Source organism: Pristiophorus japonicus, chromosome 12, assembly GCF_044704955.1.
Source record: "Pristiophorus japonicus isolate sPriJap1 chromosome 12, sPriJap1.hap1, whole genome shotgun sequence".
Classification (NCBI taxonomy): Eukaryota; Metazoa; Chordata; class Chondrichthyes; family Pristiophoridae; genus Pristiophorus; species Pristiophorus japonicus.
In genome coordinates, this window is record NC_091988.1 from 70,806,451 (window position 1) to 70,828,996 (window position 22,546).

A 22,546-nucleotide genomic window follows, 5' to 3' on the forward strand; every position below is an offset into this window, starting at 1 on the left:
GTTAAGAGAAACAGCACTAAATGTGCTCCGTTTCCCGACATTACAACAGTGACTACGCTTCCAAAGTACTTCATTGGCTGTGAAGCGCTTTGGGATGTCCCAAGGGTGTGAGTTCTGTCTTTCTCATGTGTGTCAGTGAGAGTGTTCATTACCCAGGGTCCCACACACTGTCAGTGAGAGTGTCCATTACCCAGAGTCCCACACACTGTCAGTGAGAGTGTCCATTACCCAGGGTCCCACACACTGTCAGTGAGAGTGCCCAGGGGGTTACCCAGGGTCCCACTCACTGTGCCACAGAGAGGTCAGGCGGGAACTTAGCCCGACACCTCCCAACTTGAGTAAGAATCTTAGAATCGTGTAAAGTTGCAGCACAAAAGGAGGCCACTCGGTCCATCGTGTCCGTGCCGGCCGACAAAGAGCAATCCAGTCTAATCCCACTTTCCAGCTCTGGGCCTATTGCCCTGTAGGTTACGGCACTTCAATTGCACATCCAAGTATTTTCAAATGTGGTGGGGGTTTCTGCCTCTACCACCCTTTCAGGCAGTGTGTTGCAAACCCCACCACCCTCTGGGTGAAAAGGATTCTCCTCAAATCCCCTCTAAACCTTCTAACAATTACTTTAAATCTCTTCCCCCTGGTTGTTGACCCCTGTGCTAAGGGAAACAGATCCTTCCTATTCACTCTATCTAGGCCCTCATAACTTTATATACCACAATAAGATCTCCCCTCAGCCTTCTCTGTTCCAGAGAAACCAACACCAGCCTATCCAATCTTTCCTATAAGAGCATAATCGGAGCAGGAGTAGGCCATACGGCCCCTCGAGCCTGCTCCGCCATTTAATACGATCATGGCTGATCCGATCATGGATTCGGGTCCACTTCCCTGCCTGCTCCCATAACCCATTATTCCCTTATCGGTTAAGAAACTGTCTATCTCTGTCTTAAATTTATTCAGTGTCCCAGCTTCCACAGTTTTCTGAGGCAGCGAATTCCACAGATTTACAACCTCCTGAGAGAAGAAATTCCTCCTCATCTCAGTTTTAAATGGGCGGCCCCTTATTCTAAGATTATGCCCCCTAGTTCTAGTCTCCCCAACATTGGGAACATTCTTCCTGCATCTAACCTGTCTAAACCCGTCAGAATTTTAAACGTTTCTATGAGGTCCCCTCTCATTCTTCTGAACTCCAGTGAATACAAGCCCAGTTGATCCAGTCTTTCTTGATATGTCAGTCCCGCCATCCCGGAAATCAGTCTGGTGAATCTTCGCTGCACTCCCTCAATAGCAAGAATGTCCTTCCTCAAGTTAGGAGACAAAAACTGTACACAATACTCCAGGTGTGGCCTCACCAAGGCCCTGTATAACTGTAGCAACACCTCCCTGCCCCTGTACTCAAATCCCCTCACTATGAAGGCCAACATGCCATTTGCTTTCTTAACCACCTGTTGTACCTGCATGCCAACCTTCAATGACTGATGTACCATGACACCCAGGTCTCGTTGCACCTCCCCTTTTCCTAATCTGTCACCATTCAGATAATAGTCTGTCTCTCTGTTTTTACCATCAAAGTGGATAACCTCACATTTATCCACATTATACTTTGTTGTAGAGAGTAGAAATATATATATAGACTTAGGCATTAGGCACCTGCTGGATATTTAAAACTCACATAAGCTTAAATGGACACACACATAAAATGGCTGCCCAGGCATGATGGGAAACCAGGTAGTCAAACTGTGAACTGTTGAACGTTCACTGACCGAGCAATAACCCTGTGAGGCCCACTGTAGGAATGCCTGGGAAGACAGAGATAAGAAGGAAACCATCTCCTGTGAACAAGGCCATAAACCAATTAATTCCCCAGGAAGAAAGATAAGAGGGAAACCATTTGCTGTAAACAAGGCTATATACCAATTATTTCTCCCAGATGAAAGAACTAGGGAGAGAACCTATAAAGTCATCGATCAGCCCAAGCTGACAATAACCGAACATATGGTTCCCGGGATACTAGGAGAATTCTATTGGGTTAAAAGAACCTATATGTAATCTATAATCGTTGTGATTGGCTTGTGTCCAGCCGTGATGGGCTGTGTAACTGTAGTAAACTGTTTTGTAACTGTTGTGAAACATATAAAGGTACATGTAACTCTTTGTTCTGTGAAGAGAAACCTGGATACGGTCCTGAGTTTTTCCTTCCCGCTGAGCGTAATAAAAGCTGCTTCAGCATTGGAACCGACCCCGAGTGTTGAGTGATTCTTCTAAGAAAACACTAACGCTAACAATGGCGTAGTCGACGGGATTTCCCGGAGTCGCTGGACGCCCTTGGAAAAAACCCGGGTGAGTATAAAAAACAATTTTTAAGTATAAAGGGTGCGGAAGGTGGAAGCTGGTTGATCGACATGAGGAGACGGTCTAATATCTCAAACGCCTAGCCTGAGCCTGAATTAAGAGGACTTTTGTCCCACGTGACGGCCAGGAACCAAGTAGGCGTAGGGAACACACTTAGACCGTGGGATCGTGATACCGAGAGACATCTTCCGGACCCAGTAGTGTAATTTGAAATACCCCGGGGTAGAACCAAGCGGTGTACAGCGGCTAACGGAATCCAAACCTGTGAACAGGGTCGGACCAACGGGCTGAGCGGTGGTAGGTAGTTGTTAAGGATACGTAGAGCACTGCGGGAATTGCTTAAACGCGTTTTTAAGAATTGTATAAGTTTGTGTAACAGCAGAACTTGTGACCTGACAGTAGCCAAGAGACAGTTTACTACAAGTCGCGCTAGAAAGAAAGCGGACCTCTGAGAGTAGATTCCTAACGGTACTAGTCCTACCCAGGAATGGCCATGAAAACAAGTAAACTCGAGTGGAGACCAGAAGGGTCGCTTACCCGCCACCTGGCGGAAAAACAAAAGAAGCTAATTGAAAAAAATGATTAAAGCAGGGTGGAATCCTCAGGAACTAGTTATGTGAGGAATTATTTAGATAAAAACTACGAATTCCCTGAAAGGTCATGGATCCAAAAATAGAGCCGGCCAAAACAAGAAGAGAGACTGTTGTAAATCGTTGAGTGAGAAGTGTCTGTGTGATTTTTGACTGCAGAATGAATTTTTTTATGTTTTCATGTTCCGAAAGCCTGGTTGGAAGAGGAATGCAAGTGTCTGTTTATTTTAGAAACAGAGTGAAAGTCTTTTTTTAAACCCTTTGTAATGTTGTCCTGTATGTGGGAAGTTTTAAGACATTTAAGTTAGAAACGCAGGTGTGGATTTATTCGGATGATAAGTTACGGAGCTAGGAAAATAAACAAATAAAGAATAGGTTTGTTAAGCAAAATATTTATTTGACATGCTCACTTACTTGCCGAAAGAAAACATGCAATGATTGATTGGGTTGAAAGACATAAATTTGGTCTCGGAATGAGATAAAGAATGCTTAAAAAAAAAAGAGAGCTTCTAAAAAAAAAAGTTTTAAATAAAGATTGAAATTACAAAGTTTGAATTGGGATTTTGAGATATTCAGAGAAGGCACAGGAAATACTGAGGTGGATTTAAAAAAAAAAGAAAAAGATTAAATTAAATCTGATCAGGTCAAACTCCTGGGCAAGTGGCGAGCTATCTGCGAAGGTGTAAAAGGAACTTTTGGAAAATGTTAAAAAACAGCAAGCTTTAGTAACGACTTTGAAACTGGAGCATTTTGAGATAACGAAAGGCAGCACTCAAACTCTCAAAGCTGGTCTCCATTCCAGTTATGGAGAAAAAGAAAAAGATAAAGACGCCACTTTGAAAGTAAACAAATGATTTTAAATTAACAACTTTATGGAGTTACGAACCCTCCGTGTAAAATACAAAACCTAATTTGAAGAAAGGAAAAAAAAAGATGTAACGGACTAAATGGAAAAAGACATAACTTACTAAATACTAGTTGATGTTTGCTGTGAAAAAGATATTGGTTTAATTAGAAGAGAAAAAAAAATTGGAATAAGTAAAAAACACTCTACATGGATTCGAATTTTCAATTATGAAAAAGTTTCAATGCAGTTTGAAAAGATTTCCAAAATGGACAGTGTTTATCAAAAAAGTCCCGAACAGTCTAAACAAGCAGGAGGGTTTTGAAGATAACGAGGAGAAAGAGAGAAATAAAAAAAAACAGAATTGAATTTCAGTAAACAAAATTGCTATTGTATGTGTGGTCTTGTTTTAAAACAATTAAAAAAAAAATTCTTTGGCAAGTACTTGAATTAGAAGTTAAGAAAACATTGGAGTTTACTCTAATGATTTATGCTGTTTTTAACAGATTCCTAATTTCGAAGCCAGTTTTGAAGGCACAAAGACTTTTTTTTTCAGATGATTACGTGAAGTCACGTAATGACATCAGGTCTTCTTACAAACCTGGAAAGGAGTTAACCCTTTCCATTGACAGCCGTTTTATACTGAACATTATTAATTTGGATTTCTTAATAGGGAAAAAAAAAAGACTCACCTAACAGAGGAAACAAAAATAAAAACAGAACTAGCTTATGTAATAATACTTGCCTGATACAATAAAGAAATAGATATTCAATAAAACAAATTGAAGAGTTAAAAGCGAAGATAAACAGGCTGGAAGAGATAACGGGACTAGACGGATAGTGCAGTGCGCAGCCATAGCACCGTCACCTCTGGCAATAGAGCCAATGTACCCCACGGTGGGTAGGTGTAGTCCACAAACCCAACCTAATGGTAAAGCAGACAGCGATGTTTGGAGGAATAGCTTTGGCCTTGGTCATAGGAGTTTGGGTAATATTTAAGTGAGTAAAGACACGGGCGCACGCCCTACAGATTCAGCTCGAAATGGTTCGATTATAACCTTGTGCTTCTGATTTTGCAGGGTGACAGGGACTCTCGTAGAGCAAAAAACTTAACCCCTGGTGACGACCAGGCCGTCTGTTTAAAATTACAGATAATACTTACCGGAATGGGAATACGAACGGCGCTACTCGTAATCTGGATAGCCCTGCGACAGGCACGTACCCTGGGCAACACCGACGGACAGCAGAGCACGCTGGAAATAAACAACTATATGAACTATGGAGTCTTGTTTAATTTAACGGCCGGAATGTGCATCCCAGCAGCCAAGGACTGGAGCAAGGACAGGACTTATTTTAATGCATGGTTACAAGTGAATCCTAATAAGAATCCTAATAAGAATAAGAGTATGTGTACAGTGCTCCACGGGTATAAGGAGCAGATGCATTAAACGGAGGGATGTCAAAGGGCCTGATGAATGTACTTTCGGCATAATTTGCGCGCCTCCGGGACAATCCCAGCAATCAGTCATCCGCAAGAAGGGAGTGGGGCTGTGTGGGTATTACGAGGAGGCGGGGGCGGCTGCAATATCATTGTATGTATGTTTCTCACCCCCTCCGACACCGCGCCCCATAAGAATCACTACATTGCCCGAGGAACTGCCTTGCCCCATAACTACGAAGGGACCAGAGAATGGGATTGTAATGTACAGCGAGGGGGAACTGTTGTATGATAATGTTAGACATGAAATTGTGCCTGTTCTGATCAATATTTCAGGCATCCAGATGCTGGAGTACGGTACAGAACAGTCAAGGAAGATGTACAATGTATTAAGTAAAGTTGTAATGCAGCAGGCTGCCGATGCAATGGGTGCCAGTAAGTTCCGGGGACAGGGGTTAGCCCCAGGATGAAGAGGGAAATAGTTAATGATGTTGCTACCGTTTTCAATACAGAGACCTCCGTAGTGAACTCGATAGACATACAAGGATTAAATGAAAGGGTGGAACAGCTTAGAGGGGTGATGAAGGGGTTATTGGAGAGGGTGGAGCAAAACCAGGAAGACCAGGCCAACCTAGGAAAGGAGGGTGCCAAAATCCAGTTGGATGGCATCTCAGTCCTGGAAGCTCACGTTAAAACCATCAATCACCTCATTGATAGAGAACAAGAAGATACAATAAAGCAAAGACAGGGGCAACTCTGTCATGCTTATGGTCTGTGGATGGTGGGACAGATCCGCCACAACCTCGACCAGATCCAACGCGGGGAAGTATCCGATTGGATAGACAGTTCACATTTAGCTCAGTTGGCGAACCAAAGGGGGACACTGGATAATTGTATTCTGAAGGGACTGACCCGAGTATACCCCGCAATTCCAGATTGCCAGATGGGTAGGACTACCGGGATAGGGATAGTCCTGTTGATCCCTATAGCAACGCCGGACTCAGGGCCGTTCCCCTTATACCAACTAGAGAATATCGGGGTAATACGGGAAAATGTCTCCATACGCTACTACCTAACCACCACCTCTGCCGTTCGTCGAAACAACATACTTACTGGGATTTCCCCAGCAGATTGCAAGCAAAGGGGGGAAATCACAGTATGCCCTCACCCGGTGGGCCGAGGGGAGCGAGACGAGTGCGGGTTTAACCGAACCAACGGGTGTGTACTAGAAATAGTGCCCGCACACATGCACTTCGCGAGGGCAGGCTACGGAGGGAGGGGAAGATACTGCGTCTCTACCACAGAGCGTTCATACCAGTATAATGACCTGCAGTGCCCTATACCGCAGCCAAACTTTTGCTTTACACCACTACGACCTGTCGCGATCGGGCAAGCGCATATCACCCAGGTTAGGCGCCGGAAGTCCGAAGTTATCGAGGTAACCGATCAGGTCCATGATCATTTACAGGATTATGACGAGCCAGAGCAGGTCCCTATCCCACATCTAACCGAGGTATTACGGGAGTTAAGGCTCAGAGTGGGGCAATCCGTAAAAAATCTATCACCAGCTACAAACTAAAATCAAAGAACTGGAAGAAGATACCGAGGTAGACTTACAAAGTCAGAGTTGGTGGAGAAAGGTCTGGGACTGGGGAATAAATGTGAACATCCACCCATGGATCCGAATTATTTCACACACACTGGTCGGTATACAATTAATCTTAGCAATAACATGGGGCGTGATGGCCTGCCAGGTATGCAGGCGCCACAAACGGCGGAAACGGACCAATCACCGTTCCCTGGATATTAAACAAGCCTGTTTGATAAGGGGACGGGAGGAGCTAGCCTTTGTTAATTTGATCTAAGCAACCAGGACTCCTGAAACCGCGTGACTGGCCAGCACGTTGAGGCAAGGAGTACCGGGCCGTGCACAAATATCAGATAAAGGCAGTACGGTCGGTTAAAAGGGGACTAGGACTAGTCCCTTTACCGAAAGGGGGAATTGTTGTAGAGAGTAGAAATATATATATATAGACTTAGGCATTAGGCACCTGCTGGATATTTAAAACTCACATAAGCTTAAATGGACACACACATAAAATGGCTGCCCAGGCATGATGGGAAACCAGGTAGTCAAACTGTGAACTGTTGAACGTTCACTGACCGAGCAATAACCCTGTGAGGCCCACTGTAGGAATGCCTGGGAAGACAGAGATAAGAAGGAAACCATCTCCTGTGAACAAGGCCATAAACCAATTAATTCCCCAGGAAGAAAGATAAGAGGGAAACCATTTGCTGTAAACAAGGCTATATACCAATTATTTCTCCCAGATGAAAGAACTAGGGAGAGAACCTATAAAGTCATCGATCAGCCCAAGCTGACAATAACCGAACATATGGTTCCCGGGATACTAGGAGAATTCTATTGGGTTAAAAGAACCTATATGTAATCTATAATCGTTGTGATTGGCTTGTGTCCAGCCGTGATGGGCTGTGTAACTGTAGTAAACTGTTTTGTAATTGTTGTGAAACATATAAAGGTACATGTAACTCTTTGTTCTGTGAAGAGAAACCTGGATACGGTCCTGAGTTTTTCCTTCCCGCTGAGCGTAATAAAAGCTGCTTCAGCATTGGAACCGACCCTGAGTGTTGAGTGATTCTTCTAAGAAAACACTAACGCTAACATACTTCATCTGCCATGCATTTGCCCACTCACCTAACCTATCCAAATCACTCTACAGCCTCATAGCATCCTCCTCGCAGCTCACACTGCCACCCAACTTAGTGTCATCCGCAAATTTGGAGATACTACATTTAATCCCCTCGTCTAAATCATTAATGTACAATGTAAACAGCTGGGGCCCCAGCACAGAACCTTGCGATACCCCACTAGTCACTGCCTGCCATTCTGAAAAGTACCCATTTACTCCTACTCTTTGCTTCCTGTCTGCCAACCAGTTCTCAATCCACGTCAGCACACTACCCCCAATCCCATGTGCTTTAACTTTGCACATTAATCTCTTGTGTGGGACCTTGTCGAAAGCCTTCTGAAAGTCCAAATACACCACATCAACTGGTTCTCCCTTGTCCACTCTACTGGAAACATCGTCAAAAAATTCCAGAAGATTTGTCAAGCATGATTTCCCTTTCACAAATCCATGCTGACTTGGACCTATCATGTCACCTCTTTCCAAATGCGCTGCTATGACATCCTTAATAATTGATTCCATCATTTTACCCACTACTGAGGTCAGGCTGACTGGTCTATAACTCCCTGTTTTCTCTCTCCCTCCTTTTTTAAAAAGTGGGGTTACATTGGCTACCCTCCACTCGATAGGAACTGATCCAGAGTCTATGCAATGTTGGAAAATGACTGTCAATGCATCCGCTATTTCCAAGGCCACCTCCTTAAGTACTCTGGGATGCAGTCCATCAGGCCCTGGGGATTTATCGGCCTTCAATCCCATCAATTTCCCCAACACAATTTCCTGACTAATAAGGATTTCCCTCAGTTCCTCCTTCTTACTAGACCCTCTGACCCCTTTTATATCCGGAAGGTTGTTTGTGTCCTCCTTAGTGAATACCGAACCAAAGTACTTGTTCAATTGGTCTGCCATTTCTTTGTTCCCCGTTATGACTTCCCCTGATTCTGACTGCAGGGGACCTACATTTGTCTTCACTAACCTTTTTTTCTTTATATATCTATAGAAGCTTTTGCAGTCTGTCTTAATGTTCCCTGCAAGCTTCCTCTCGTACTCTATTTTCCTTGCCCTAATCAAACCCTTTGTCCTCCTCTGCTGAGTTCTAAATTTCTCCCAGTCCCCGGGTTCGCTGCTATTTCTGGCCAATTTGTATGCCACTTCCTTGGATTTAATACTATCCCTGATTTCCTTTGATAGCCACGGTTGAGCCACCTTCCCTTTTTTATTTTTACGCCAGATAGGGATGTACAATTGTTGTAGTTCATCCATGAGGTCTCTAAATGTCTGCCATTGCCCATCCACAGTCAACCCCTTAAGTATCATTCGCCAATCTATCCTAGCCAATTCACGCCTCATACTTCAAAGTTACCCTTCTTTAAGTTCTGGACCATGTCTCTGAATTAACTGTTTCATTCTCCATCCTCATGTAGAATTCCACCATATTATGGTCACTCTTCCCCAAGGGGCCTCGCACAACGAGATTGCTAATTAATCCTCTCTCATTACACAACAGCCAGTCTAAGATGGCCTCCCACCGAATTGGTTCCTCGACATATTGGTCTAGAAAACTATCCCTTATGCATTCCAGGAAATCCTCCTCCACCGTATTGCTTCCAGTTTGGTTAGCCCAATCTATATGCATATTAAAGTCACCCATGATAACTGCTGCACCTTTATTGCATGCACCCCTAATTTCCTGTTTGATGCCCTCCCCAACATCACTACTACTGTTTGGAGGTCTGTACACAACTCCCACTAATGTTTTTTGCCCTTTGGTGTTCTGCAGCTCTCCCCATACAGATTCCACATCATCCAAGCTAATGTCCTTCCTAACTTTTGCATTAATCTCCTCTTTAACCAGCAATGCTACCCCACTTTCTTTTCCTTTTATTCTATCCTTCCTGAATGTTGAATACCCTTGGATGTTGAGTTCCCAGCCCTGATCATCCTGAAGCCATGTCTCTGTAATCCCAATCACATCATATTTGTTAACATCTATTTGCACAGTTAATTCATCCACCTTATTACAGATACTTCTTGCATTAAGACACAAAGCCTTCAGGCTTGTTTTTTTTAAACACCCTTTGTCCTTTTAGAATTATGATGTAGTGTGGCCCTTTTTGTTTCTTGCCTTTGTTTACTCGGCCTTCCACTATTGCTTTTTACCTTTCTACCATCTGTGCTTTATCGCTAAAATTTTCCCGTCCCGGCAACTTTCTGGTAAAATCTGGTATCGTTTTATCCACTTCATCGTAGGAAGCGAATAACCTCACGGGGTGAAGCCTACCTCCCAGTGCCAGCAGCGCTGCGTTTAATCCCTTCGCCATCTTCAGCCTTGACGGAGGGGCTTCCTCGTCTCCCCCCGGCCTTTGACGGGTTCCTTCTCGCGGCGTGGTTCCCCCTGGGGGTCACTTGCGCCTTCGCTGCTCCCTTCCTCCGGACTGCCAATCTCGACGGAGGCTTTTCAGGTTCGAAGTCCTGGCTGATGTCATCTGTTCATCGGGAGAATAAGCAGGAGCAGTCAGAGCTGGGCAAAAAAATTGCCAACAGTAACGTCTAGTGGATATGGCACTAGAAATTGATCATGAAAAACCCAACTGGTTCATTAATGTTCTGTCATAGAAACATAGAAACATAGAAAATAGGTGCAGGAGTAGGCCATTCGGCCCTTCTAGCCTGCACCGACATTCAATGAGTTCATGGCTGAACATGCAACTTCAGTACCCCATTCCTGCTTTCTCACCATACCCCTTGATCCCCCTAGTAGTAAGGACTTCATCTAACTCCTTTTTGAATATATTTAGTGAATTGGCTTCAACAACTTTCTGTGGTAGAGAATTCCACAGGTTCACCACTCTCTGGGTGAAGAAATTCCTCCTCATCTCAGTCCTAAATGGCTTCCCCCTTATCCTTAGACTGTGTCCCCTGGTTCTGGACTTCCCCAACATTGGGAACATTCTTCCTGCATCTAACCTGTCTAACCCCGTCAGAATTTTAAACGTTTCTATGAGGTCCCCTCTCATTCTTCTGAACTCCAGTGAATACAAGCCCAGTTGATCCAGTCTTTCTTGATAGGTCAGTCCCGCCATCCCGGGAATCAGTCTGGTGAACCTTCGCTGCACTCCCTCAATAGCAAGAATGTCCTTCCTCAGGTTAGGAGACCAAAACTGTACACAATACTCCAGGTGTGGCCTCACCAAGGCCCTGTACAATTGTAGCAACACCTCCCTGCCCTTGTACTCAAATCCCCTCGCTATGAAGGCCAACATGCCATTTGCTTTCTTAACCGCCTGCTGTACCTGCATGCCAACCTTCAATGACTGATGTACCATGACACCCAGGTCTCGTTGCACCTCTCCTTTTCCTAATCTGTCACCATTCAGATAATAGTCTGTCTCTCTGTTTTTACCACCAAAGTGGATAACCTCACATTTATCCACATTATACTTCATCTGCCATGCATTTGCCCACTCACCTAACCTATCCAAGTCGCTCTGCAGCCTCATAGAATCCTCCTTGCAGCTCACACTGCCACCCAACTTAGTGTCATCCGCAAATTTGGAGATACTACATTTAATCCCCTCGTCTAAATCATTAATGTACAGTGTAAACAGCTGGGGCCCCAGCACAGAACCTTGCGGTACCCCACTAGTCACTGCCTGCCATTCTGAAAAGTCCCCATTTACTCCTACTCTTTGCTTCCTGTCTGACAACCAGTTCTCAATCCATGTCAGCACACTACCCCCAATCCCATGTGCTTTAACTTTGCACATTAATCTCTTGTGTGGGACCTTGTCGAAAGCCTTCTGAAAGTCCAAATATACCACATCGACTGGTTCTCCCTTGTCCACTCTACTGGAAACATCCTCAAAAAATTCCAGAAGATTTGTCAAGCATGATTTCCCTTTCACAAATCCATGCTGACTTGGACCTATCATATTATCTCTTTCCAAATGCACTGCGATGACATCCTTAATAATTGATTCCATCATTTTACCCACTACCGATGTCAGGCTGACCGGTCTGTAATTCCCTGTTTTCTCTCTCCCTCCTTTTTTAAAAAGTGGGGTTACATTGGCTACCCTCCACTCCATAGGAACTGATCCAGAGTCAATGGAATGTTGGAAAATGACAGTCAATGCATCCACTATTTCCAAGGCCACCTCCTTAAGTACTCTGGGATGCAGTCCATCAGGCCCTGGGGATTTATCGGCCTTCAATCCCATCAATTTCCCCAACACAATTTCCCGACTAATAAGGTTTCCCTCAGTTCCTCCTCCTTACTAGACCCTCCGACCCCTTTCAGGAAGGAAACCCACCATCTTTACCCGGTCTGGGCCTATATAGCAACCTAATAGAGGTCATTGATATTGACAAGAGTAGACAAAGAGTGTTTCCACTTGTGGGGAAGTGCAGAATTAGAGGCCACCAATATAATATAGTCAAATAGGAAACTTAGGAGAAACTTCTTTACCCAGAGAGTGGTGAGAATGTGGAACATGCTGCCACAGGGAGTGGTTGTGGGGAATAACAGAGATGCATTTAAGGAGAAGTTGGATAAACACATGAGGGAGAAGGGAATAGAGGGTTAAAAAGATTTACATTTATATAGCACCTTTCACGATCACTGGGCATCTCAAAGCACTTTACAGCCAATGAAGTACTTTTGGAGTGTAGTCACTGTTGTAATGTGGGAAACACAGCAGCCAATTTGCGCACAGCAAGCTCCCACGAACAGCAATGTGATCATGACCAGGTAATCTGTTTTAGTGATGTTGGTTGAGGGATAAATATTGGTGAGGACACCGGGGATAACTCCCCTGCTCTTCTTCGAAATAGTGCCGTGGGATCTTTTACATCCACCTCTGAGTCAGAAAGTCGTGGGTTCAAATCTAGGCTGACACTCCAGTGTAGTGTTGAGGAAGTGCTGCACTGTCGGAGATGCCGTCTTTCGGATGAGACGTTAAACGGAGATCCCTTCTGCCCTCTCAGGTGGACGTAAAAGATCCCATGGGCACTATTTCGAAGAGCAGGTGGTGGGGGTGGGGTTCTCCCCGGTGTCCTGGTTAATATTGATCCCTCAACCAGCAGCATTCAAACAGAATATCCGGTCATTATCACATTGCTTTAAAGCGCTTAGGGGTGATCTGAAGCTGTGAAAGGCGCTGTAGAAATGCAAGTCTTTCTTTCACGACCTCAGGATGTCCCAAAGCGTTTTTTTCAGCCAAAGTAGTACTTTTAAAGGGCAGCTACTGTTGCAATGCCAAAGAGAATCAAATCCCAATTAATTGCACTAACTTACTGCGTTGCCTTGGATTTCAGTGAGAGTATTTGCAAAATATTCAGTGCAAAATTTGTAAAAAAAAATAATTACAACTTTGAAGTATAGTTACCAGGAAGCAGTTGCTGCTTTGCAGCCTTGGCTGGGCCCCCTTTGGCCCGTTTAGTTGTGCTGCCCTCCTTGCTGCCACTGTGAGCTGTTGCCTGGCCTGAGCCTTTTCTCTTGCCCATCCTGGAGCCTGGAGCAGGAGGGAGGGAGGTTGCAGGGAGCCCCAGGCCTGCAATGCAAGGCACAGAGGAGCAGCACACCGTGTGCCAGTCGGCCGGGGCTGCAGAATGCCGAGCCCCCCGGGAACCGCTGTGTGCACGCGCGCCGCTGCATCCTCCCGGCCAGCAGGCGGCGCAGCGCCCGGAGGACCGGCGTCTCCATGACGACAGGGCGGGGAACGGCGCATGCGTGGGGAGCACGTAGAGAAAATGGCGGAGGAGACGGAGCAGGTGAGTGTGTGAGAGAAAGGGAGCGATAGAGGGAGAAGAGAAGGAGGGAGAGATTGACAGATGGAGGGGGGAGAGCAGTAAGGAGGAGGGAGAGGAGGGACAGACAGAGGGAGAGAGAAAGAGAGAGCTATACTGATAGGAGTGAGACAGATGGAGAAGGAGGGTGAATGAGACTGAACATACAGACAAAATGAAGGATGAAGTACAGTTTTGCAGCTGAGATGAAATAGATTTGAAATAATTCCCTTGATAGGCAGTGTTTGAGAGGTGCAACAGTTGCATTATTTAGCCACTTTTCATAAGTTAGTCCCTGGGCTTGAGCGAGGTACAGACAGGTCTGCACTTCAGGGTTTCTTTTTTAAGTCGCCTGTTTGTCGGCACGGGCTCGACGGGCCAAATGGCCGCCTTCCTTGTAGTAACCATTCTATGATTTTGTAACCTCGTCGCCGAGAGCATGCAGAAACCAAGAGCAGGCAGCGGAAGGAGCGTGCGACAAACCAGACTCCCCACGCACCCTTTCCTTCAACCACTGTCTGTCCCATCTGTGACAGAGACTGTAATTCCCGTATTGGACTGTACAGACACCTGAGAACTCACTTTTAGAATGGAAGCGAGTCTTCCTCGATTTTTGAAGGACTGCCTATGGTGATGATTTTGTAATCTGGGTCTGCAGTCTTTCCAACTCCACAACTGGGTAGGGGCCCAAGCTCAAGATTTGCTTTGCTGCTTTCAATCAATTGAAGATTCATTTTTCACAGTAAATCATATGGGATGGAAGAGGAAAAGTTGCTTTCCATTTTAAAGCGGGGACTCTTGTGTGTTTAGTCCTCTCAATAACAATTGTGCATTTATATAGCACTTTTAACATAGTAAAAGGCCCCAAGGTGCTTGTCTGGGCACATCATATGTGAGTCTGTGTGACACATGCTCTGCAACTCTTGCTGTATATACAACTTACAGGTTTCTACAGTGTTAATCAGTGAGAAAGTGAGAGGGCTATCTTATGATGAGAGATTGAGTAGAATGGGCCTATACTCTGGAGTTTAGAAGAATGAGAGGTGATCTCATTGAAACATATCAGATTCTGAAGGGATTGACAGGGTAGATGCTGAGAGGTTGTTTCCTCTGGCTGGAGAGTCTAGAACTAGGGGGCACAGTCTCAGGCTAAGGGGTCGGCCATTTAAGACTCGGATGAGAAATTTCTTCACTCAGAGGGTTGTGAATCTTTGGAATTTTCTACCCCCAGAGGACTGTGGATGCTGAGTCTCTGAATATATTCAAGGCTGAGATCGATAGATTTTTGGAGTCTAGGGAAATTAAGGGATCTGGTGTGAAAGTAGAGTTGAGGTCAATGATCTGTCATGATCTTATTGAATGGCGGAGCAGGCTCGAGGGGCCAATTGGCCTTCTCCTGCTCCCTATTTCTTATGTTCTTGTGTTCAAAAGGCAGCTCCCATTTTGCGAACGTATAGAAAGATATAGACTAACCGTTAGTGGTGGGATAACTACTGGAGACCATTGTCAAGAACAGAATTAATTCTCACTTGGAGATGCATGGGTTAATAAGGGACAACCAGTGCGGATTTGTTATAGCAAATGATGTCTGACTAACCTGACTAAGTTAGTTGATGAAGTAGCAGAGAGGGTTGATGAAGATAGTGTTGTTATGTGTATACTTTATCAAATACCTTTTGAAAATTCGTATCATATAACAGACTTATTCGGAAAATAGAAACACATGGGATTAAAGGGACAGTGCTAACTTGGGTACCTAATTATTTAAGGGATAGGAGGTAGAGTAGTGGATGCTTTTCTGACTGGAGAGAAGTATGCAGTGGGGTCCTCCAGGGGTCGGTATTAGGACCATTGCTTTTCTTGTTATACTGTATATAAATAAAAATAAGAACATAAGAACTAGGAGCAGGAGTAGGCCATACGGCCCCTCGAGCCTGCTCCATTTAATACGATCATGGCTGATCTGATCATGGACTCGGGTCCAGTTCCCTGCCCGCTCCCCATAACCCATTATTTCCTTATCGGTTAAGAAACTGTCTATCTCTGTCTTAAAAGTATTCAATGACACAGCTTCCATAGCTCTGTGAGGCAGCGAATTCCACAGATTTACAACCCTCAGAGAAGAAATTCCTCCTCATCTCAGTTTTAAATAGATGGCCCAGTATTCTAAGATTATGCCCCCTAGTTCTAGTCTCCCTTATCATAGAAACATAGAAAATAGGTTCAGGAGTAGGCCATTCGGTCCTTCGAGCCAGCACCACCATTCAATATGATCATGAAACTTCAGTACCCCATTCCTGCTTTCTCTCCATACCCCTTGCTCTCTTTAGCGATGAGGGTCCCATCTAACTCCCTTTTGAATATATCTAACGAACTGGCCTCAACAACTTTCTGCGGTAGAGAATTCCACAGGTTCACAATTCTCTAAGTGAAGAAGTTTCTCCTCATCTCGGTCCTAAATAGCTTACCCCTTATCCTTAGACTATGACCCGTGGTTCTGGACTTCCCCAACATCGGGAACCATCTTCCTGCATCCAACCTGTCCAGTCCCGTCAGAATTTTATATGTTTCTATGAGATGATCTCGCATTCTTCTAAATTCCAGTGAATATAAGCCGAGTCGATCCAGTCTTTCTTCATATGTCAGCCCTGCCATCCCAGGAATCAGTCTGGTGAACCTTCGCTGCACTCCCTCAATAGCAAGATTGTCCTTCCTCAGATTAGGAGACCAAAACTGTACAGAATATTCAAAGTGTGGCTTCACCAAGGCTCTGTACAACTGCAGTAAGATCTCCCTGCTCCTATACTCAAATCCTCTCGCTATGAAGGCCAACATGCTATTTACTGCCTTCACCGCCTGCTGTACCTGCATGCCAACTTTCAATGACTGATGTACCATGATACCCAGGTCTCATTGCACCTCCCCTTTTCCTAATCTGTCACCATTCAGATAATCTGCCTTCCTGTTTTTGGCACCAAAGTGGATAACCTCACATTTATCTACATTATACTGCATCTGCCATACATTTTCCCACTCACCTAACCTGTCCAAATCACCTGCAGCCTCTTAACATCCTCCTCACACTGCCACCCAGCTTCGTGTCATCTGCAAACTTGGAGATATTACATTCAATTCCTTCGTCTAAATCATTAATGTATATTGTAAATAGCTGGGGTCCCAGTACTGAGCCTTGCGGTACCCCACTAGTCACTGCCTGCCATTCTGAAAAGGGACCGTTTATTCCTACTCTTTGCTTCCTGTCTGCTAACCAGTTCTCTATCCACGTCAATACATTACCCCCAATACCATGTTCTTTAATTTTGAACACTAATCTCTTGTGTGGGACCTTGTCAAAAGCCTTTTGAAAGTCATACACCACATCCACTGGTTCTCCCTTGTCCACTCTACTAGTTACATCCTCAAAAGATTCTAGAAGATTTGTCAAGCATGATTTCCCTTTCATAAATCCATGCTGATTTGGACCGATCCTGTCACTGCTTTCCAAATGCGCTGCTATTACATCTTTAATAATTGATTCCAACATTTTCCCCACTACTGATGTCAGGCTAACCAGTCTATAATTCCCTGTTTTCTCTCTCCCTCCTTGTTTAAAAAGTGGGGTTACATTAGCTGCCTTCCAATCCACAGGAACTGATCCAGAGTCTATAGAATGTTGGAAAATGACCACCAATGCATCCGCTATTTCTAGGGCCACTTCCTTAAGTACTCTGGGATGCAGACTATCAGGCCCTGGGGATTTATCGGCCTTCAATCCCATCAATTTCCCTAACACAATTTCCTGACTAATAAGGATTTCCTTCAGTTCCTCCTCCTCGCTAGACCCACGATCCCCTATTATTTTCGGGAGGTTATTCATGTCTTCCTCAGTGAAAACAGAACCAAAATATTTGTTCAGTTGGTCTGCTATTTCCTTGTTCCCCATTATGAATTCACCTGATTCTAACTGCAAGGGACCTACGTTTGTCTTCACTAATCTTTTTCTCTTCACGTATCTATAGAAGCTTTTGCAATCAGTTTTTATGTTCCCTGCAAGCTTACTCTCGTATTCTATTTTCCCCCTCCTAATTAAACCCTTAGTCCTCCTCTGCTGGATTCTAAATTTCCCCCAGTCCTCAGGTTTGCTACTTTTTCTGGCCAATTTATATGCCTCTTCCTTGGATTTAACACTATCCCTAATTTCTCTTGTTAGCCACAGTTGAGCCACCTTCCCCTTTTTATTTTTACGCCAGACAGGGATGTACAATTGTTGTAGTTCATCCATGTGATCTTTAAATGTCTGCCATTGCCTATCCACCGTCAGCCCTTTAAGTATCATTCGCCAGTCTATCTTAGCCAATTCACGTCTCATGCCATCGAAGTTACCTTTGTTTAAGTTCAGGACCCTAGTCTCTGAATTAACTATCACTCTCCATCTTAATGAAGAATTCTACCATAGTATGGTCACTCTTCCCCAAGGGGCCTCGCACGACCAGCTTGCTAATGAATCTTCGCTCATTACACAAGACCCAGTCTAGGATTGCCTGCTCTCTAGTTGGGTTCCTCGACATATTGGTCTAGAAAATCATCCCTTATACACTCCAGGAAATCCTCCTCCACAATACTGCTACCAGTTTGGTTAGCCCAACCTATATTCAGATTAAAGTCACCCATGATATCTGCTGTATCCTTATTGCACACGTCCGTAATTTCCTGTATGCCATCCCCAACCTTCCTACTACTGTTTGGTGGTCTGTACACAACTCCCACTACCGTTTTCTGCCCTTTGGTATTTCGCAGCTCTACCCATATAGATTCCACATCATCCAAGCTAATGTCCTTCCTTACTATTGCTTTAATATCCTCTTTAACCAGTAACGCTACCCCACCTCCTTTTCCTTCCTGTCTATCCTTCCTGAATATTGACTTTTTACTTCCCTCTGCCTCTCTGCGTAGATTCCCATCCCCCTGCTATATTTGTTTAAACTCTCCCCAACAGCACTAGCAAAGCCTCTGCCTCGGACATCGGTTCCGGTCCTGCCCAGGTGCAGGCCATCCGGTTTGTATTGGTCCCACCTCCCCCAGAACCGGTTCCAAATACCCAGCAATTTGAATCCCTCCCCCTTGCACCACTCCTCAAGCCACGTATTCAACTGAACTATCCTGCTATTCCTAATTTGACTAGCACGTTCCACTGGTAGAAATCCTGAGATTACTACCTTTGAGGTCCTACTTTTTAATTTAACTCTTAGCTCCCTAAGTTCAGCTTGTAGGACCACATTCTGTTTTTTTACCTATATCGTTGGTACCTCTATGCACCACGACAACTGGCTGTTCACCCTCCCCCTCCAGAATGCCCTGCAGCAACTCCGAGACATCCACTCTAGCAACTCTGCCAATGACCTGGACTTGGTATAAGGAGTACAATTTCAAAGTCTGCAGATGATACCAAATTCGGAAATGTAGTAAACAGTGAGGAGGATAGTAACAGACTTCAGGAGGATAGAGACAGACTGATGAAATGGGCAGACACGTGGCAGATGGAATTTAACGCAGAGAAGTGTGTAGTGATGCAAGATGAGAAGGAGGCGAAGAAAGCGTACGGAATGCTTGGCTTTGTAAATAGGGACATTGAATAAAAAAAACAAGGATGTCTGTTTCCTCCGGCAAGTAATTTGGCAGCCAGAGGGCATAGATTTAAACCATTTGGCAAAAGAATTACAGGAGAAATTAGGAGAATTCCTTCACATAAATAACGACTGCATTCATACGGCACCTTTCATGACCACTGGACATCCCAAAGCACTTGACGTACTTTTTGGAGAATAGTCACTGTTGTAATTCAGTTTGAGGGTGACAAACTTAGGTCTCAAACGAGTGTCCTGAACGTAAATAAAGGCAGTTACAAAGGTATGAAGGCAGAGTTGGATAAAGTGGACGGGGAAATGGATTAAAGGGTAAGACGGTAAATAAGCAGTGCCAGACATTTAAGGAGATCATCATAGACAGAGGAAATGAGGATGGCGAAGGAGATATTTCATAACTCTCAGAAAGATATATTCCAGTGAGAAAGAAAGACTCTAAAAGAAGGATGAACTATCTGTGGCTAACTAAGAAAGTAAAGGGTGATATCAAATTGAAAACAAAGGCATAGAATATTGCGAAGATTAGTGGTAGGCCAGAGGTTTGGGAAATTTTTAGAATACAGCAAACGACAACTAAAAAAATAATAGAGATTAGATTATGAGAGTAAACTAACATATATAAACACAGACAGTAAGAGCTTCTACAAAGTTACTCTCTTCCTTTATAAAAAGGAAGAACGTACCTAAAGTACACATTGGTCCTTTAGAGGATGAGACTGGGGAATTAATAATGGGAAACAGGGAAATGGCAGAGACTTTGAACAAATATTTTGTATTGGTCTTCACGGTAGAAGACACTAAAAGCTTCCCAATAATAGATAATCAAAGGACTATAGGGAGGGGGGAACTGAAAACAGTCACTATCACGAGAAAAAGTACAAGCAAACTAATGGTACTAAAGATGGACAAGTCCCCTGGATCTGATGGCCTGCATCCTAGGGTCTTAAAAGAAGTGACTGCAGAAATCGTGGATACATTGGTTGTAATCTACCAAAATTCCCTGGATTCTGGAGAGGTCCCAGCGGATTGGAAAACCACAAATGTAACGCCCCTATTTAAGAAAGGGGGGGAGACAGAAAGCAGGAAACTGTAAACCAGTTAGTCTAACATCTGTCATTGGAAAAATGCTGGACTCCAGCTGAAAGGGAAGTCATCTCTGACAAATTTGCTAGAGTTCTTTGAGGATGTAACGAGCAGGGTGGATAAAGGGGAACCAGTGGATGTGGTGTATTTGGATTTCCAGAAGGCATTTGACAAGGTGCCACATAAAAGGTTACTGCACAAGATAAAAGTTCACGGGGTTGGGGGTAATATATTAACATGGATTGAGGATTGGCTAACTAACAGAAAACAGTCTCGAGATAAATGGGTCATGTTTAGGTTGGCAAACGAACTAATGAGGTGCCACTGGGATTGGTGCTGGTGCCTCAAATATTTACAATCTATATTAATGAGTTGGATGAAGGGACCAAGTGCAATGTAGCCCAATTTGCTGATGATACAAAGATAGGTAGGAAAGGAAGAATCTGTAACGGGATATAGAAAGGCTAAGTGAGGAGGCAAAAATTTGGCAGATGGAATATAATGTGGGAAAATGTGAGGTTATCCACGTAGAAAAAATAATAAATCAAATTATAATTTAAATGGGGAGAGATTACAAAATGTTGCGGGACAGAGGGATCTGGGGGTCCTTGTACATGAAACAGAAAAAGTTAGCATGCAGGTACAGCAAGTAATTAGGAAGGCAAATGGAATGTTGGCTTTTATTGCAAGGGGGATAGAGTATAAAAGTCCTACTCCAACTGTTGGTGAGACCATATTTGGAGTATTGCATCTAGTTTTGGTCTCCTTATTTAAGGAGCGATGTACTTGCATTAGAAATAGTTCAGAGAAGGTTCACTAAGTTGATTCCTGAGATGAAGGTGTTATCTTATGAAGAAAGGCTGAGCAGGTTGGGTCTATACTCATTGGAGTTTAGAAGAATGAGAGTTGATCTTATTGAAACGTATAAGATTATGAGGGAGGGTAGATACAGAGAGGATGTTTCCCCTCATGAGGGAATCTAGAACTAGAGGGCATAGTTTCAGAATAAGGGGTCGCCCATTTAAGACGGAGATGAGGAGGAATTTCTTCTGAGAGGGTTGTGAATCTGTGGAATTCTCTGCCCCAAAGAGATGTGGAGGCTGGGTTATTGAATATATTTAAGGTGGAGATAGATGGATTTTTGAAGTACAGGGGAGTCGAGGGTTATGGGGAGCAGGCAGGGAAGTGGAGTTGAGGCTAAGATCAGATCAGCCATGATTTTATTGAATGGCGGAGCAGGCTCGAGGAGCCAAATGGCCTACTCCTGCTCCTATAATGTTGTTATGTACTGTGGTAAATGCAGCAGCCAATTTGCGCACAGCAAGCTCCCACAAACAGCAATGTTAAAATGACTAGATAATCTGTTTTTTATTGAAGTTGCTTGAGGGATAAATATTGGCCAGAAAACCTGGGATAACTCCCCCGCTCGTATTCAAATACTACTGCGGGATCTTTTATGCCCACCTGAGCGAGCAGACGGGGCCTTGGTTTAACGTCTCTTCCGAAAGATGGCACCTCCGACAGTGCAGCGCTCTCAGCACTGCGCTGGAGTGTCAGCTTAGATTTATGTGCTCAAGTCCATGGAGTTGGACTTGAACTGACAACAACAACAACTTATATTTAATTGGAGCCTTGAGACATAGTGAAAGGTCCCAAGGCGCTTCACAGGAGTATTATTAGATTAAAAAAAACCTTCTGACTCAGGGGAGTGTGCTGCCCACTGAGCCACAGTTGAAGAAGAGCAGGGAAGTTATCCCCAGTGTCCTGGCTAATATTTAACCCTCAATCAACATATATAAATAAACGATTATTTGGTCATTATCACATCGCTGTTTGTGGCAGCTTGCTGTGTGCCAATTGGCTGCCGCGCTTCCCACATTACAGCAGTGACTACACTTGAAAAGTACCCCAATGGCTGTAAAACTCTTTGAGATGCCCAGTGGTCGTGAAAGGCGCTATATAAATGCAAGTTTGTCTTTCTTTAACTAATTTGCAGGGCTGTGGGGAAAAAGCTGGGCGTGTGATTAAATTGGATTGCTCTTTCAAAGAGCCGGTACAGGCACGATGGGCCGAATGGCCTCCTGTGTAAGATTCTAATCAGGGATGAT

At 44.2% G+C, this 22,546-nt stretch overlaps 2 protein-coding genes across 4 annotated transcripts in view; one reads left to right on the plus strand and one right to left on the minus strand.

The window, feature by feature from the left end:
- The window catches only part of xpc (xeroderma pigmentosum, complementation group C), a 53,125-nt gene extending 39,550 nt beyond the window's left edge, over nucleotides 1-13,575 (minus strand). For all 3 annotated transcript variants that reach the window (XM_070895647.1, XM_070895646.1, XM_070895645.1), the window contains exons 1-2: nucleotides 13,314-13,575; nucleotides 10,208-10,412 (exon numbers count right to left, since the gene is read on the minus strand). In XM_070895647.1, the coding sequence (XP_070751748.1) occupies nucleotides 10,208-10,412; nucleotides 13,314-13,431 (323 nt within the window). In that variant the 5' untranslated portion in view covers nucleotides 13,432-13,575. The remainder of the gene's footprint in view (nucleotides 1-10,207; nucleotides 10,413-13,313) is intronic.
- Nucleotides 13,576-13,634: 59 nt separating this feature from the next.
- Nucleotides 13,635-22,546, plus strand: part of lsm3 (LSM3 homolog, U6 small nuclear RNA and mRNA degradation associated) — a 37,305-nt gene continuing 28,393 nt past the window's right edge. Inside the window, exon 1 of the mRNA XM_070894936.1 lies at nucleotides 13,635-13,698. Coding sequence (XP_070751037.1) covers nucleotides 13,654-13,698 — 45 coding nt within the window. The 5' untranslated portion in view covers nucleotides 13,635-13,653. The remainder of the gene's footprint in view (nucleotides 13,699-22,546) is intronic.